The 13,129-nt window shown below is 42.3% G+C and overlaps 2 protein-coding genes across 4 annotated transcripts in view; one reads left to right on the forward strand and one right to left on the reverse strand.

Moving 5' to 3' along the window:
• The window catches only part of chchd3a (coiled-coil-helix-coiled-coil-helix domain containing 3a), a 59,961-nt gene extending 51,664 nt beyond the window's left edge, over positions 1-8,297 (reverse strand). The window contains exons 1-3 of one of the 3 annotated variants that reach the window (XM_035614737.2): positions 8,056-8,297; positions 7,141-7,413; positions 6,369-6,462 (exon numbers count right to left, since the gene is read on the reverse strand). In XM_035614737.2, the coding sequence (XP_035470630.2) occupies positions 6,369-6,462; positions 7,141-7,413; positions 8,056-8,136 (448 nt within the window). In that variant the 5' untranslated portion in view covers positions 8,137-8,297. The other 2 variants (XM_035614718.2, XM_035614728.2) reach the window with 2 other exon arrangements.
• A 4,535-nt stretch (positions 8,298-12,832) lies between these two features.
• The window catches only part of exoc4 (exocyst complex component 4), a 96,444-nt gene continuing 96,147 nt past the window's right edge, over positions 12,833-13,129 (forward strand). The window contains exon 1 of the mRNA XM_035610331.2: positions 12,833-12,989. Coding sequence (XP_035466224.1) covers positions 12,910-12,989 — 80 coding nt within the window. The 5' untranslated portion in view covers positions 12,833-12,909. The remainder of the gene's footprint in view (positions 12,990-13,129) is intronic.

A 13,129-nucleotide genomic window follows, 5' to 3' on the forward strand; every position in this document is an offset into this window, starting at 1 on the left:
TCTATAAGATCCATCTGTGCTGTGTGAACTTTGTCCCGAAAGATTCCCCATCACTTGAGTCTCAGAGCAATAATTACATTTTAAGGGAGGGATTTGTATTGACTGGCACTCGCAGTGGCCTGAACCTCGATGCGTTCAATGTATTCTGCTCCTTGCGGAGACTGAGTAAAGATCCACTTGTAATGTCGTTCAAATTGAAAACAAGTTAGTGATCCTGTTGAAGTAAAGGTCACCGGTTACCGCGAGCGTCCCACGATTGATATGTTAATATCAAAAATGATTTTCACTCCACTAGATGGCTGCTGTACCAGGTTCCCAGAGTTTACTCAGAAGTTGGAAGAGCAGCTTTTCTCCTACTTTGCGCCCTGGTCATGGAATAACCTCCAGAACTCTCTACACAGCTTAATGATTTTGTCTCCCTGGGAGAAATCAAAGCTCTGATAGAAACCGGAGTAACTGAAGAGTGCAAATGCTAATCCTGAGCTGGATCTTGTCTAATGTAACTGCTGCCAACTATCTGCTTTTGACATGCTCTAATTTCCTAATCGTTCCTCGTTTGTTTTGCTTTATAGTTTTTCGGAAAAGCTGTGCTATGCTGACAAGGTCTCCCTCAAAAAAGAGATTTATTTAACCTGGTTAAATAAAGCTTATAAATACAAAAATCTGTGCTCATTAACGAGTAGCTCTCCCTTCTTCGCCTCCTTCAGCTGCTTTGACTCTCACTGTTATTAGTTTGCTCTCAAGAGATGTTACGGCAAAAGCACACAAAACAAATATGCATTTAACTTCATCCTTCCCTCCCCTGATTTACACTCTCTGTACCCTTGTCTTCTCGGCAGCAAAGGAGGCACAAAAAGGAACTCGCAGTGTGACAACTACCTGGTCGAGTGGAGAAAATGAATAAGCATCAGGTAGAGGGAGGTTCTGTGTGACAGGGCCTCGGAGGAAACACTAGTGCAAACGCAGGTGGTGATTGACGGTTGACAACTCTTTGCTGCGCGGTGTTTCCTCAAAGACAGAGGCTGCTGTCACCTACTGTCCAGAGTGAGAGGAAATAATTTCCATCATGTCTGACAGCACTCAGGAGCAACATTGATCTCACCTCAGAGGAGAGTCTAATTACAACTCTGTTAAGAACCACGGCAGTGTGGGCCAACCTGACGGGCCCCACTCCTGACCAGAGAATAACAAGAATAATGATGATATATTAAAAATACGATCACCTTCCGTCAAAGGTTATGCTAATAATGCAGTGAGCTTTGACTTTTCACCTGCCCGCGGTTTCCCTAAGCCGCGGTGGTCTCGTCAGCGTCGTTTTCAGATCCCGTGAGCAACAGGTAATGTAACTCTACACTCCTCGGTATTAAACCGCAGAGAAGGTTAAGAGCTAGATGAGGAACATAGTGGAACATTTAGCGGGTAAAAGAGCCACACATTTCTCAAGCAAGGAAAAAAAAAAAGAAGCTAATATTTGATTTTAATTCCTCAGCTGACCAGAAAAAAATGACTCCTAAGGAATGCTAATATTTCTCCATGTCTGCTCAATGTGTGACACTGCAAATGTTTGCAAACACGTTTGACATTTTAACTTTATAAAAAGGTGTCAATGTTGCGCTCCCAGCGTGTTCTATTAATGCTAGTAGAGAACTGACAGGCTTCCGCCAATTAAACGTGTGATTATGACTGCAAACGGTACTTTAGCTCGGGGGCCGATGTGAGACGAGCAGCTGAGCCAACAGTTCAACGTCTCTTTGATGAAAACCTCTCAATCACATACGGTGAAAGATTCTCCATAGTAGATGAATACACAAGACAACTGGACACCAGACGCAAGAGCAACTTAAATCAAGAGGTCAAGACGACCTGATGTCTTCCATTAGGCAACACTGGCATTTCAGACTGCCCTTTTGAATCTCTCAGACTTTCATTGAAAACACAAACGCGACGAAGAGTAAAAATTTTAAATCCCTTCGAGTTCAGACGAGAGACTAAGCAACTCCACGTTTATCAGCACATCCTCTTCAGCCCTGCAGAGGGAGAGAAATTCAGATAGCTGGCAGGCCCACAGGGTCAGCCAGAGAACAGGTCCTGATATGATAAACACTGTCTGGGGTCCTCGATAGAGGCTGGTTAGGGTCACAGACAATTCCAGATCGACAGAGCCCATGTCAATCCTGAGTAGGACATGTAAATGTTAAAAAGATTAAAAACTCATCATCTCTTTCGACGTGCCCCCCCCACCTCCTTTTCTTTTACACCAATCACTACACCCTGCGGAAAAACCCACCGAGGAGGAAAGGCGACGGAGCACAGACTATTGGCGGCGGAGATAATAGACGACGGCAAATTGCGTTTCTCATCAGAAGTTTCATTAACCCCAGGACCCGCGTGGAGGGCATAATCTGTAACATTACCACTTCCTCACGTTTCTTGCTTGCTCTTAGTCGAGGCACCGCACACCTTTCACTACGTTCAAAAAAGGAAAAGAGAAAGGGGGGGAAAAAATAGCGCCAGGAGCGAGCTGCCAGCTCTGGCAGGCAGGTGCCATTTCTGATTTCCCCCCTTTATTCACACTCTTTCCTGTTAATTTAATCGCATGTTATGGAATAGGACCTGACCGATCATTTCACACCTTCACAAGATAAGAGGAAAAGTCAGTTTCAAAAGCAGAGTAATACATTCCACTAGTTCCACACTCACATTTATGTACACGCACTCAGTCACCCACATTTCTCCCTTTGTTTCCCCCACGTTCCTCGTTCTTTATGCTGCATCTGGGAGACATCTTTAAGCAGACTATTAGTCCAGCGCAGTGTGTGGGCTCTGGCGTATGAATATTTATAGCACATTGGAGAAGGTGTGGGAGGTTCAACCTTGACTATGGTGTAATCAGCACACATACTGACTCAGGCCATGATTTAGAGACAGCCGACCTGCTGAGAGCCTCACTCGATACCTAACTCTCGTGGACACACATAATCAATGTCTGCCTCATTAAGGTCGTACCCTTTAAGGATCGGACTGAACTTTGCAACTTTTTAACTAGATTCACATTCACATTCATCGTACCTTCTTTTTTTGTTAGGAAGAGCATGCTTGATCCATCTTCCGAATTCACTTTTCTCCTCTCTCCTTCATAATACTTGGTGAGCTGGGTACATTTTTAATGGTGGGGTGACCTTGCAAGGAAGGAATATCTAAAATACCTCAGTAAATGTCAACATACATTGCTGTTGTGAGACAAATATGGGCCGATGCCTGCAAAGGTCACCCGCAAACTCGCAGTTAAAGTGAAACTGCAGCGATAAAGCTGAACTGAAAACGGTAGTTGTGAGTGCGTTACAACATTAGCAACAAACAACACCAACATATACTTTGTGGGAAGACAATGACGACTACATGTCCTCCAACAAAACGATTCAGGGCGTGCATCCATAACTAACCCCTTAAAGAGGAAACAGATCAATGGATTTGTTGTGTTGTGCTGCGACAGCAGAAAGTCGCTTCACTCAACGTACTTGTCACCTTGAACACAATCAAGTGAGATTCTGTTATATGTATATATCTTTTCATCTGAAAACCAATTAGCACAAACAATGGAGGGATAATTGTATTCAGCATGGATAAAAAGGAAATTCTACTCTGACAGCGGCAGCCCCAGAGGCAAAAAACTGGCGGCATCCACATTAATGCACTTTAGTCTTAAAACGCCTCACGTTTGCTCCATTTACGCCTGGCGTTAATACTAGTGTGGGGTTTTCCAGCCCCTCAAATGGAGACTTCAGGAAATGCTTCTAGCCTCATTTTAGGCTTTGAGTCAGGAAGAATCTTTCCCTGATCATCAAGCCCCTACCAAATAACCCTTTTTCAGAAGAAAACAAACGGCATCAGCCTTGATCACTGCTGGATGCTATTGCTGCTAGCAGCTATTGCACTGTTAAATTCTGCATTTCATAATAATACCATGTATTTTCAGGCTTGTTAGTTGGATGGAGATCAGTTTCATATCAAATCACAGTTTTAAAATGAAGATGCATTAGTGTGGACGTTGCCATAGACTAAATGTACAGTATAGAAATAATTTCTATTTAAAAGGTCAAGTGAGCACTGAAGGATTTAGAGAGATCTATTGGCAGAAATCAAACATAATATTCATAATTATCAGTGAATAAATCCCCTCACATTGTGTTTTGTTACCTTAAAATTAGCCCTTTTAATTGTTAATGGGAGCGGGTTCTATTCCAGAGTCTGCCATGTTACACCACCATGTTTCTACAGTAGCCAAGAGCAGACAAACACTGGCTCTAAAGAGGGCCTTTGGCAATTTTATATTATCTAAAGGCCACCGTAGGTTCTCCTACATACTTGGCAAGGTAGGATGAGGTGACAGGATTTCAGTTGGTTGCAATCTGCAACCTAACCACTAGACTCCACTAAATCCTACACACTAAACCTTTAATTGTCCGATTGTATTACTAATGTTCCTCAAACAAACGCCAAGTGTCTCACATAAAACTCAGTGTCGTATCATCGAAGCCCTATGGTCAAATAAAAGTTTTTTTACACAACGCGCACACACCCACCCGGCACCTCCTTCCCTTAATGGGGCCTGGTGTTTTGTTGTGCGAAACTGCGGAGGTGTCGTTTTAATCACTGGAGTCAGTGTGGCGTGGCATAAGTTGGCCTTTTTTAATTACCTCACTGATTGAGCACAGTCAAGGATGGGGGAGCCTGCCCACACCCTGGGTGCCACCTTCCGAAGAACTTGCACCCACGCCCCATTCTGTCCTGTGTAATGAACAGGTAACATTCAAATGTCCTCTGAGGGATATGTCAAGATATAAGGGACCTGCACCCACACTAAAGAAACACAAATGTGAAAACTTTGCTTTAAAAGATAAGTGGGAAGAGTGACTTTGTGTGTGTGTTTGAGTCCGTTTTTACATTGAAACAATGTAACTCAATTAACCTGCAATATCAGTATAGTTTCATGCTGTATTATCGGTAGTAACAGGGTTGACTGCCAAATCTTCTTTCAAGAGACAAACATATTCGATTAAACTCAGTATATGATAAACTAAAAAAAATCTTTTTGCACTTCTTAGTAAAAAGTTTAGAGAGATTGTTGAGATTTAATCTTTCCTTCATATCATTATTTATATTTAAACCTTGCAACAACTGATCTTTGGCAAGCTGGGGGTAGTGGAGACAAGCTGAAAACAGAATATTATCACCTCATTGAGTTGATACAGTGTTGGCAAATAATTTCCTATTGACACATAAAGAACATATGAGAAATATTAGAAATTCATTTGGAATCTTAGATTTGGTCACTGTTCCTTTAGGTCAGTTTATGGAAATTCGTGACTCAAGCAGCTGAATCCCTCATAATATTTACCATCTATTAAAACATTTTTCTGTCTGCCATTGGGTGCAGTCAAGGTAGTGTGCTGTGGGTCCCAAGAGCTTTGTTTTACTAAAAACAGCTTGTTGTTGTACGTGAAAACACCCTTAATGAGTGTGGTGAGAGTGAACCATAACAGTAAAGCTGCAGCCCAAAGAAACCTCAAAGAAGAGCTGAAGGATGCTGTGGAGTTCTGCAGACTTGGGTGATAACTTGTATATGAAAATTGAGAATTATCATAAAATCCATTTATGAAATAAAATACTGATTATAGCTGCTTTTCTGAAGGGGAAAAATCACAGCCATATACGACAAAAACAGAGGCTGAGGCGGAGTGCTCTCACAAACCGCAGGGAGAAGAAGGGTTACCATGACAGCTTGAGCTCCACAGTGACAAGGCAGAATGGAGGGCCACTAATTACTGCATCAATTTATTAACACTATTACATGAAAGAATTAATCATTTCATTAACAGCTAGGGGATGGCAATGAATCATAATGTGACCAAAGCTAGTGAGGCCCGTTTTTAAAATGAAGACTAATTACAATCTGCACGAAAAGTTGGGAGACAAAAAGCTTAAGGTGGCTTAAACACCCATACAATAAACACTATTAAAATTCAATATAGCTGGACTTAAATCCTTGGACAGTTCATTCCCTCATAACCTTTATTTTCTAATTAACGGTGGCCCACACATTTCAGGATAAAATTAGCAATTACCATGGACAATTCATTTCTTTAAATAAATAATTATTAGCTCCTGTCTCTTGTTTGAGGGAACGCGACAAAAGTTTGTCCAGGTGCCTCACAGGTCAAAAATCACAACAGGAAAAATTGCAAGTATAGCTTGTTTGGATCTGGTCTATTCCTTGAAAACTATTAAGTTAATCTTGACCTTCATTGGCATTTATTTGTGAAATATGTAATGGACACAGACTTTCTTTATTATGGAATAAAACTCACCGGCTGGTGGAGCAGGAGGTGGTGGGACTGAAATTGACTCAGGCACTGCCACTGGCTCGGGCACCGGAGCAGGAGATACTGGCTCAACTGGGAGCTGAGGAGGAGGTGCAACTGGTTCACAAGGAGCAGTAAACTCTGGCAGGGGAGGCGCAGCAAATGGCTCAGCGGGTGGCGGTAGCAGGATGGTGGCAGGCTCGACAATAGGAAGGGAAGAAAGGGGTTCGGATTTGGGAGGAGGGGGAGCAGCGATGGGTTCAATCTCGACAGGGAGAGGACATGGTATGGGTTCAGCAACAGATGAAGGCGCAATGGATTCAAACACATGTGGAGGAGCAATAGGTTCTGTTGCAGGAACAGAAAGGGCAATGGACTGATTCATGGGAGGAGGAGAAGGTTCAATTACATGGGGAGGAGGAGCAAGCAGAGTGAGCTCTTCCACCACAGCTGAAGCAGGGCAGGGAGCAGGGGCAGAGGGAGGAGGGAGCGGTGTAAGCAAAGATGAGGATGGGAGCACCATGTCAGCTATGGTGGGGACTGCTACCTGTGCTGCAGGAGGCTGAGGAGCAATAGGTTCAGTTGCAGGAATAGAAGGGGCAATGGACTGATTCATGGGAGGAGGAGACGGTTCAATTACAAGGGGAGGAGGAGCAAGCGGAGCAAGCTCTTCCACCACAGCGGAAGCAGGGCAGGGACCAGGGGAAGAGGGAGGAGGGAGCGATGTAGGCAAAAATGAGGATGGGAGCACCATGTCAGCTATGGTGGGGACTGCTACCTGTTCTGCAGGACGTTGAGGAGGAGGAGGAGGAGGTGCTGCCACAGTCTCTGTGGCAGGTGGAGCTAGTGGAGAAGGAGCTGGAGGTGCAACAGGTTCTACAAGAGGAGAGGGAGGAGGCAAGGGGTCGATCGGTTCAAAGAGGGGAGGCACTGGCCGCATGGGGGGAGGAGGAGTGAGTGTAGGCGCCTTGGATGGCGGAGGAGAGGGAGCACATTGGTGTTTAGGAGGAGCATCAGGTTCCCTCATGCGGTTGAGGACATTCTCAGAGAGCTGCGGGGGAGAGTGAACAAAAAGTTTCAGATAGAACAATTAAGGAAACATTTTCACAAAAGGAGACCTGACATGTTGTATTAGTGGAGTCGGACGTGGCTGTTTTAAGTGTCTGTTCCTGTGGAAACGTTTTTCAGGAACACAGCGGCATTGGCATGAAGACGACAGCACCTAGCGGGCTTGGTTGGCTCGAGGACTGATGCACAGGAGTCCTCTCTGATCAGCCAAAGCCTCTCGATCTATATTTAACGTCATCAGCTGATGCTGGCATGCAAGAAGCTGTCACCTAAGCCACGCCCCCCCAGGATAACGTTATCTGTTAGCAAGGATGCAACAGCCTGTGCAGGTGGAGTTTCATTTGCATGAGCTCGAACACGAGGCCGGTAACAACACTCCCGAACAGAGACTTTCAGAAGTTCACTCGGTCACACTGGTAATCGCCACTGCTGAGGCTGTTGACTGACGTGCTGTCCAAACGAATTCAAGTTGACAAACTGCCACGAGTGTGCGCTCGCAATGTAGCCTCGCTGCTCTTTGACAAGGCCCCATCACAACACTGCTCCTCGCCACTGTGACACACCACGGCGCAGCGGGGTGTGTTTATCACCGTCGGCCAACACGAGCCGGTGGCCTGTCACTCACCCTGATGCCCTTCACCACCGCGATGTTCTCGTTCTCGTCGGACTCGAACGACACGCGGCGCGTACTGTTGCTCGCTCCCATTGTCGGACCGCGGGCTGTCGGAGGCGAATCTGCATGAAGCGTGCGACACACTGACAAGCCGCCGCAGTCCTTTTCTCGACAGTTCACTCTGCTGTTGGGGCCGGCGAGCACGGGCGACTGCTCCGGCGGGTCCGCGCTTCCCTAGCATGACGCGGTCGAAGAACGTGCGCGCTGATTGGACAGGAGGGGTCTCCCGCCGTGCATCCGCCATTGTCATTGGCCCTCGTCGTTCGTAGGCCGCGGCGTCAGAGTGAGCGTGTCACAGCCTTCAGACTAAATGAAGAGGCGGGAGCACGACTTGTCCGAGTTGTTCCGAACAATGGTTGACATCATTAGTGTTTTGTAATGTTATGTTGTGATAAAGTAGCTCGTCACACATTGTTAACATTGGAATGCTGTGACATCAATGCTACTGTCTAGTTCTAGGTTTAACATCATTCATTTATGTAATAGCTACTCTCCTTGTGTTTATAGTACATGTTTACTTATTTATTGCTTTTTTGTTTACTGATTTTTTTCTATACTTACTATCCCCTTTTACTGCAGTAGCATGGAACATGCCTCTGATTTGGGACTAATAAAGGATTATCTTGTCTTATCTTATTATCTGGTATCCCATCTCATAAAACTTTTTTTTGATGCAGAATATGTGAAGTTTTGCAGGCTAAACTTTGAGAGTGTATCTCTCCTTTCATCCTTGTCTTGCATCACTTTGTGTCTCATTAACAGACAACACTTTATTTAGATTTCTCCTTGAATGGATTTTGTTATTTGTTCAGTGGAACATGTAATCCTGGGAATTAATATGTAAACAGCAACTATTGTCCATTTCATCTTCCATTCTGAGTGTTTCAGTATTGCTTTTTCCCAAAAAATGCCTTCTGCTAATAGTAGAAGGAAGGGGAAAATACAAAAGGAAGCCTTGAGTCAGCACCATAGGTGGGGACAGTTCTTGGAACTTAAAGCAGAGTCATGATGCAGAACTTTAATAATAAAGGGCGGCTTCACAGGGTAGTAAGACATATATGTTTGGTAATTTGCAGGCAGTCAGAAAATATAAACAAATCCAAAGGGGAAAGGCAAGCAGGTAGATAATCAAAGACAGACAAAAGATGAAATGTGGTAGGGGTCGACATTCAGGAGCAAAGCTTAGACTGGTCTTACAAACAATCACAGATAAGACAAAAGGCATGTTCCCAATATTTAATATTATATGGAAACATTATGATGAATGTACTTTTATCAACACTCAATCACGTGAGTGCAGAAAGGTCACATTTACATCCTGAACATTCATTATCAGCATATTGAGATAGTTAGAAAGTAGCAAAGTTCAACTGTAAGTGTGCTGAGAGAATTTTATTGTAACTTTTTTTATATTATACTTGTACAATATCCATTTCAGAAACTCATTCAGCCTCATGCAGCGGCGGGAAATTTGATATGCCTCAAGGAGAGAGGATATTATAAGGTATGACAGTTCATAGGAATCATCCTCTGAACTTGATATATTGTATACAAAGAATAACCCAATACAGTTCTTTATAATGCACTTGTCTGTTGATTTTTTCTGTTTTTATGTCTCCTGCGCTGTATAGGTTTTGGATGCTGTGCAAACATAATTCAATGAAACGCTTTTTAAGAATTCATTACGGTTGTGTGTACTGCAATATTATTGAGAAATGCCACATACACAGAGGACTCACCTTCAAATATTTTACACAATAAAACCCCGGATCAAATACATATTCTAATACAAAACTATATACCAGAATAGCGGACAAATATGTGTAAAATGAAACACATATCCATCATATGTGAGGAAATTGGAAAAGAAAGCTAAGATTAGAATGTTAGAATTAATTACAGTAGAGGATATCAATCACTGAGGATTTAGTGAAATGAGTTATGTCTCGAAAAAAAGACTGGACAGACAGTAGTATCTATAGGTATTTGGATATATTTATATGTGTGTAATCACTGAAAATAGTTAAATACATGCGGTATTGAGTTTTACATAACAAATCTGAATAATCTTCTTTTGTACTCTGAAATGATGTGTACCTTTTCAGATGTTTCAGGTTCTGTCATATTGTCATGAACAGCTTCCCCCAAGGGGTGTCATCCACCTCTTTTATGAACAGATTACATAATAAAGCATTATATAATAAAGCCCTGGGGGGACTCTCTGAAACGCCTCATGCTGTTTTGAATACAGTGCTTATAGAACTGAGACATTATTGACTGGTAGAGGGTGTTAAAGGGCCTTGCTTGTTGTTTATGACAGCATTATTAAAATAAACAAGAGCATTATTAAACCTGATGTTCATACGAAACAATTATGCTGCTTGGTGATCTAATGATTTTAAATGCAAGGGGAGCAAAAAGCGTTACAAGTTCAGTGCCCCTTTACATTTTTCTCATATGTTACTGCCACTTCTGATGATGTGACTATAATTTGCATCGTTGCCCACCACGATCTTTTTAAATTGTTTTATGCAATTATGAGTTAACATTTGCTGCTTCAAAATCCTCTGTGGAACAAAAAGAAAATCGATTTTGTCTGGCTGAAAAACATGCTTCCTCGAAGCAACTCAAACATTATCTCATCCTACAGGATGAGGTTCTACGAAACAGAATAACAATACAAAATGTGAAGCAAGAGAGAAGAAAGAATGAGAAACAGAGAAAAAATAGGTTTTCCATAACTTGTTACAACAATGAAGAGAGAAATCTAGGACAATGAGTTGATTATCATATCCATACAAACCTCTTTGCATAAATGTTCTTGTTTGTTCATTTACTGTACACTAAGAGGAACAATTCAATACATACATTACATATTTACATCCATTTGAATCACCCTACTCAACTCACATCTTCCATATTCAAATCTAAGTATCCCATGGCTCTGTTTTTTAATCCTATCTAGATCCTTTTTACGAGAGCTTATTGATACATCAAAAGACGTTTTAAAACATTTTGTGTGTAATTGTTTTCTATTCATAGCTTTAAATTTAAATGCTTCCCCCCATCGAAATAATGTTGTTGAAATATTTTCCTTCTATACCATCCATTGAATCACCAAATATTACGCTTATAGCCTAGGACAACTGTTAAAACTTGTAAAGAGATATCCACTTTTCAGCTCTGATCCCCAAAAAATACTTCTTCCTTACAGAATCAAAATAAAAGCAAACCTTGCTGCTCTACAAAATCTACATAAAACAGATTGTTGTGAACCCATTTAAGTTGCAAAATTTTTACTGGAACATCAAACGTAGTTGTGTAAATGTTAAAACATTCCCATAGGAACATTTTGTTTGAAGATTCCAAGGGGTATAATTGGAGAGGTAAAAGTACTGTGTTTGCACAACCTTCTTATATTTTTGTTGTATTTCTCTCACATTTATTATCAAAGCTATTAGCATATAATAACAGGGACTCACTCAATTAATTACAAACTCAAAATTACATCAAAATGTGTCCAAAAACATCAATTATTTAATGAACACGAGGACCCTATCGGAGGTAAAGCACCTGCTTAACAGTTAGCTTTTGCTAAAAAAGCCCCTGTCTTATCTTAATTCATCTCATCTGCTTTTTCTTCGACAGTCACAAACTGCAGCTTCCTTAAATGATGTCCTTTTTTTTATATTGGGTAAAGTGGCTGTACCACCTTTGTCTCCAAATAACCTTGGCTCTGTGTAAAAACGAAAAGTGCAGAAGATTAGTTGGAATGATGGGACATTGTTTAGAGGCTAAGGTGATAAGAACTTGGAAAAATCAAACTTGGACCTGAGAATCTAGGTGCCTTCTAAAGACAAACTTGTGGCTATTGCATGACACAGCGATTGTTTCTTTGCTTTTCCTTTTTTTATTGGAAGAGACACAAAGATCACCCACAATGTTATCTCGTGAGCCCACCGGTGCATCAATCAGGGCCTGGGCTGCTGGGAATCGACCTCTTCTGCTCCAGAATCAATGCCCTCCCTCATTCTCATTGGTACAGCAGAGATTGTCAGAGATACAGCACCGCAGAGCCCCGCCAAATCCAACACTATATGTCCTAAATGGGGGAGGCTATTAACTCACTGACACACACTGTCTTTTCCTTTCTCCCCTGCTCAACCTTTCCTCTGGCAGTCCCATGAGGACTGGACTTTAAGTGTCACAGTGAAACAGTTTTTCTGTAGTGATATTTTTGTTAAAAAACCCAACTTTAAATAAACTGAAAATATCAAGTTGAAATATCGTCTTGTCATCATTACACCACATAACAGCTATAAATTTGTATCATGACACAATTTAGCATGATAGCTAGAGATCCCTGATGGACACCGGTTTTGAATATGGTGTTAAAAAATGATCTGAAATTAAAATTGAATTACCCGAAAGGCTGATTCCCCACCGATAGAACATCAATATAATATGCTGGTATCTATAAATACAAATACAGATACAGATCTGTATCTGTATTTATAGATACAGATAGATATTATATAATGTATACGTTTTGATTTAAATTGTGGAGTAAAACCTAGATCCCAATTATCATTCCTTTTTTTAATTGGATTATATTTTCTATTTCCCATATTTACATAATCACCCCGAACCGTTCACGTTAGTGACCGCAGAAGTCGCAGAGAACGTGCGTCACTGCCGCGAGACGGACGTTCCCGGTCTGAAAAAAACCACAACTCCCAGAATGCCGTCGGGTAACCTCGCGCTCCTCTCTTCCTGTTTGGGTGCCGCAGCTGGAGGAGAGAAAAAATGGCAGCTGACACGGGGAGATACAGGAGTGCTGTTAGCAAAAACAAAGACCCGTCCGGTCTCCTCATCTCTGTCATAAGGTGAGCCGTGAAGTCTTTGAACACAGGTAACAGACGTCGGACAGCCCTCGAGCCGTGCTCGCACTTGGACACGACAGCGACGGATTGACAGCTAGCTTTCATGCTATCAGTTAGCTACGCTGGCTACATCCTGCCTGTGT

The sequence above is a fragment of the Scophthalmus maximus genome, chromosome 12 (assembly GCF_022379125.1).
Source record: "Scophthalmus maximus strain ysfricsl-2021 chromosome 12, ASM2237912v1, whole genome shotgun sequence".
Classification (NCBI taxonomy): Eukaryota; Metazoa; Chordata; class Actinopteri; order Pleuronectiformes; family Scophthalmidae; genus Scophthalmus; species Scophthalmus maximus.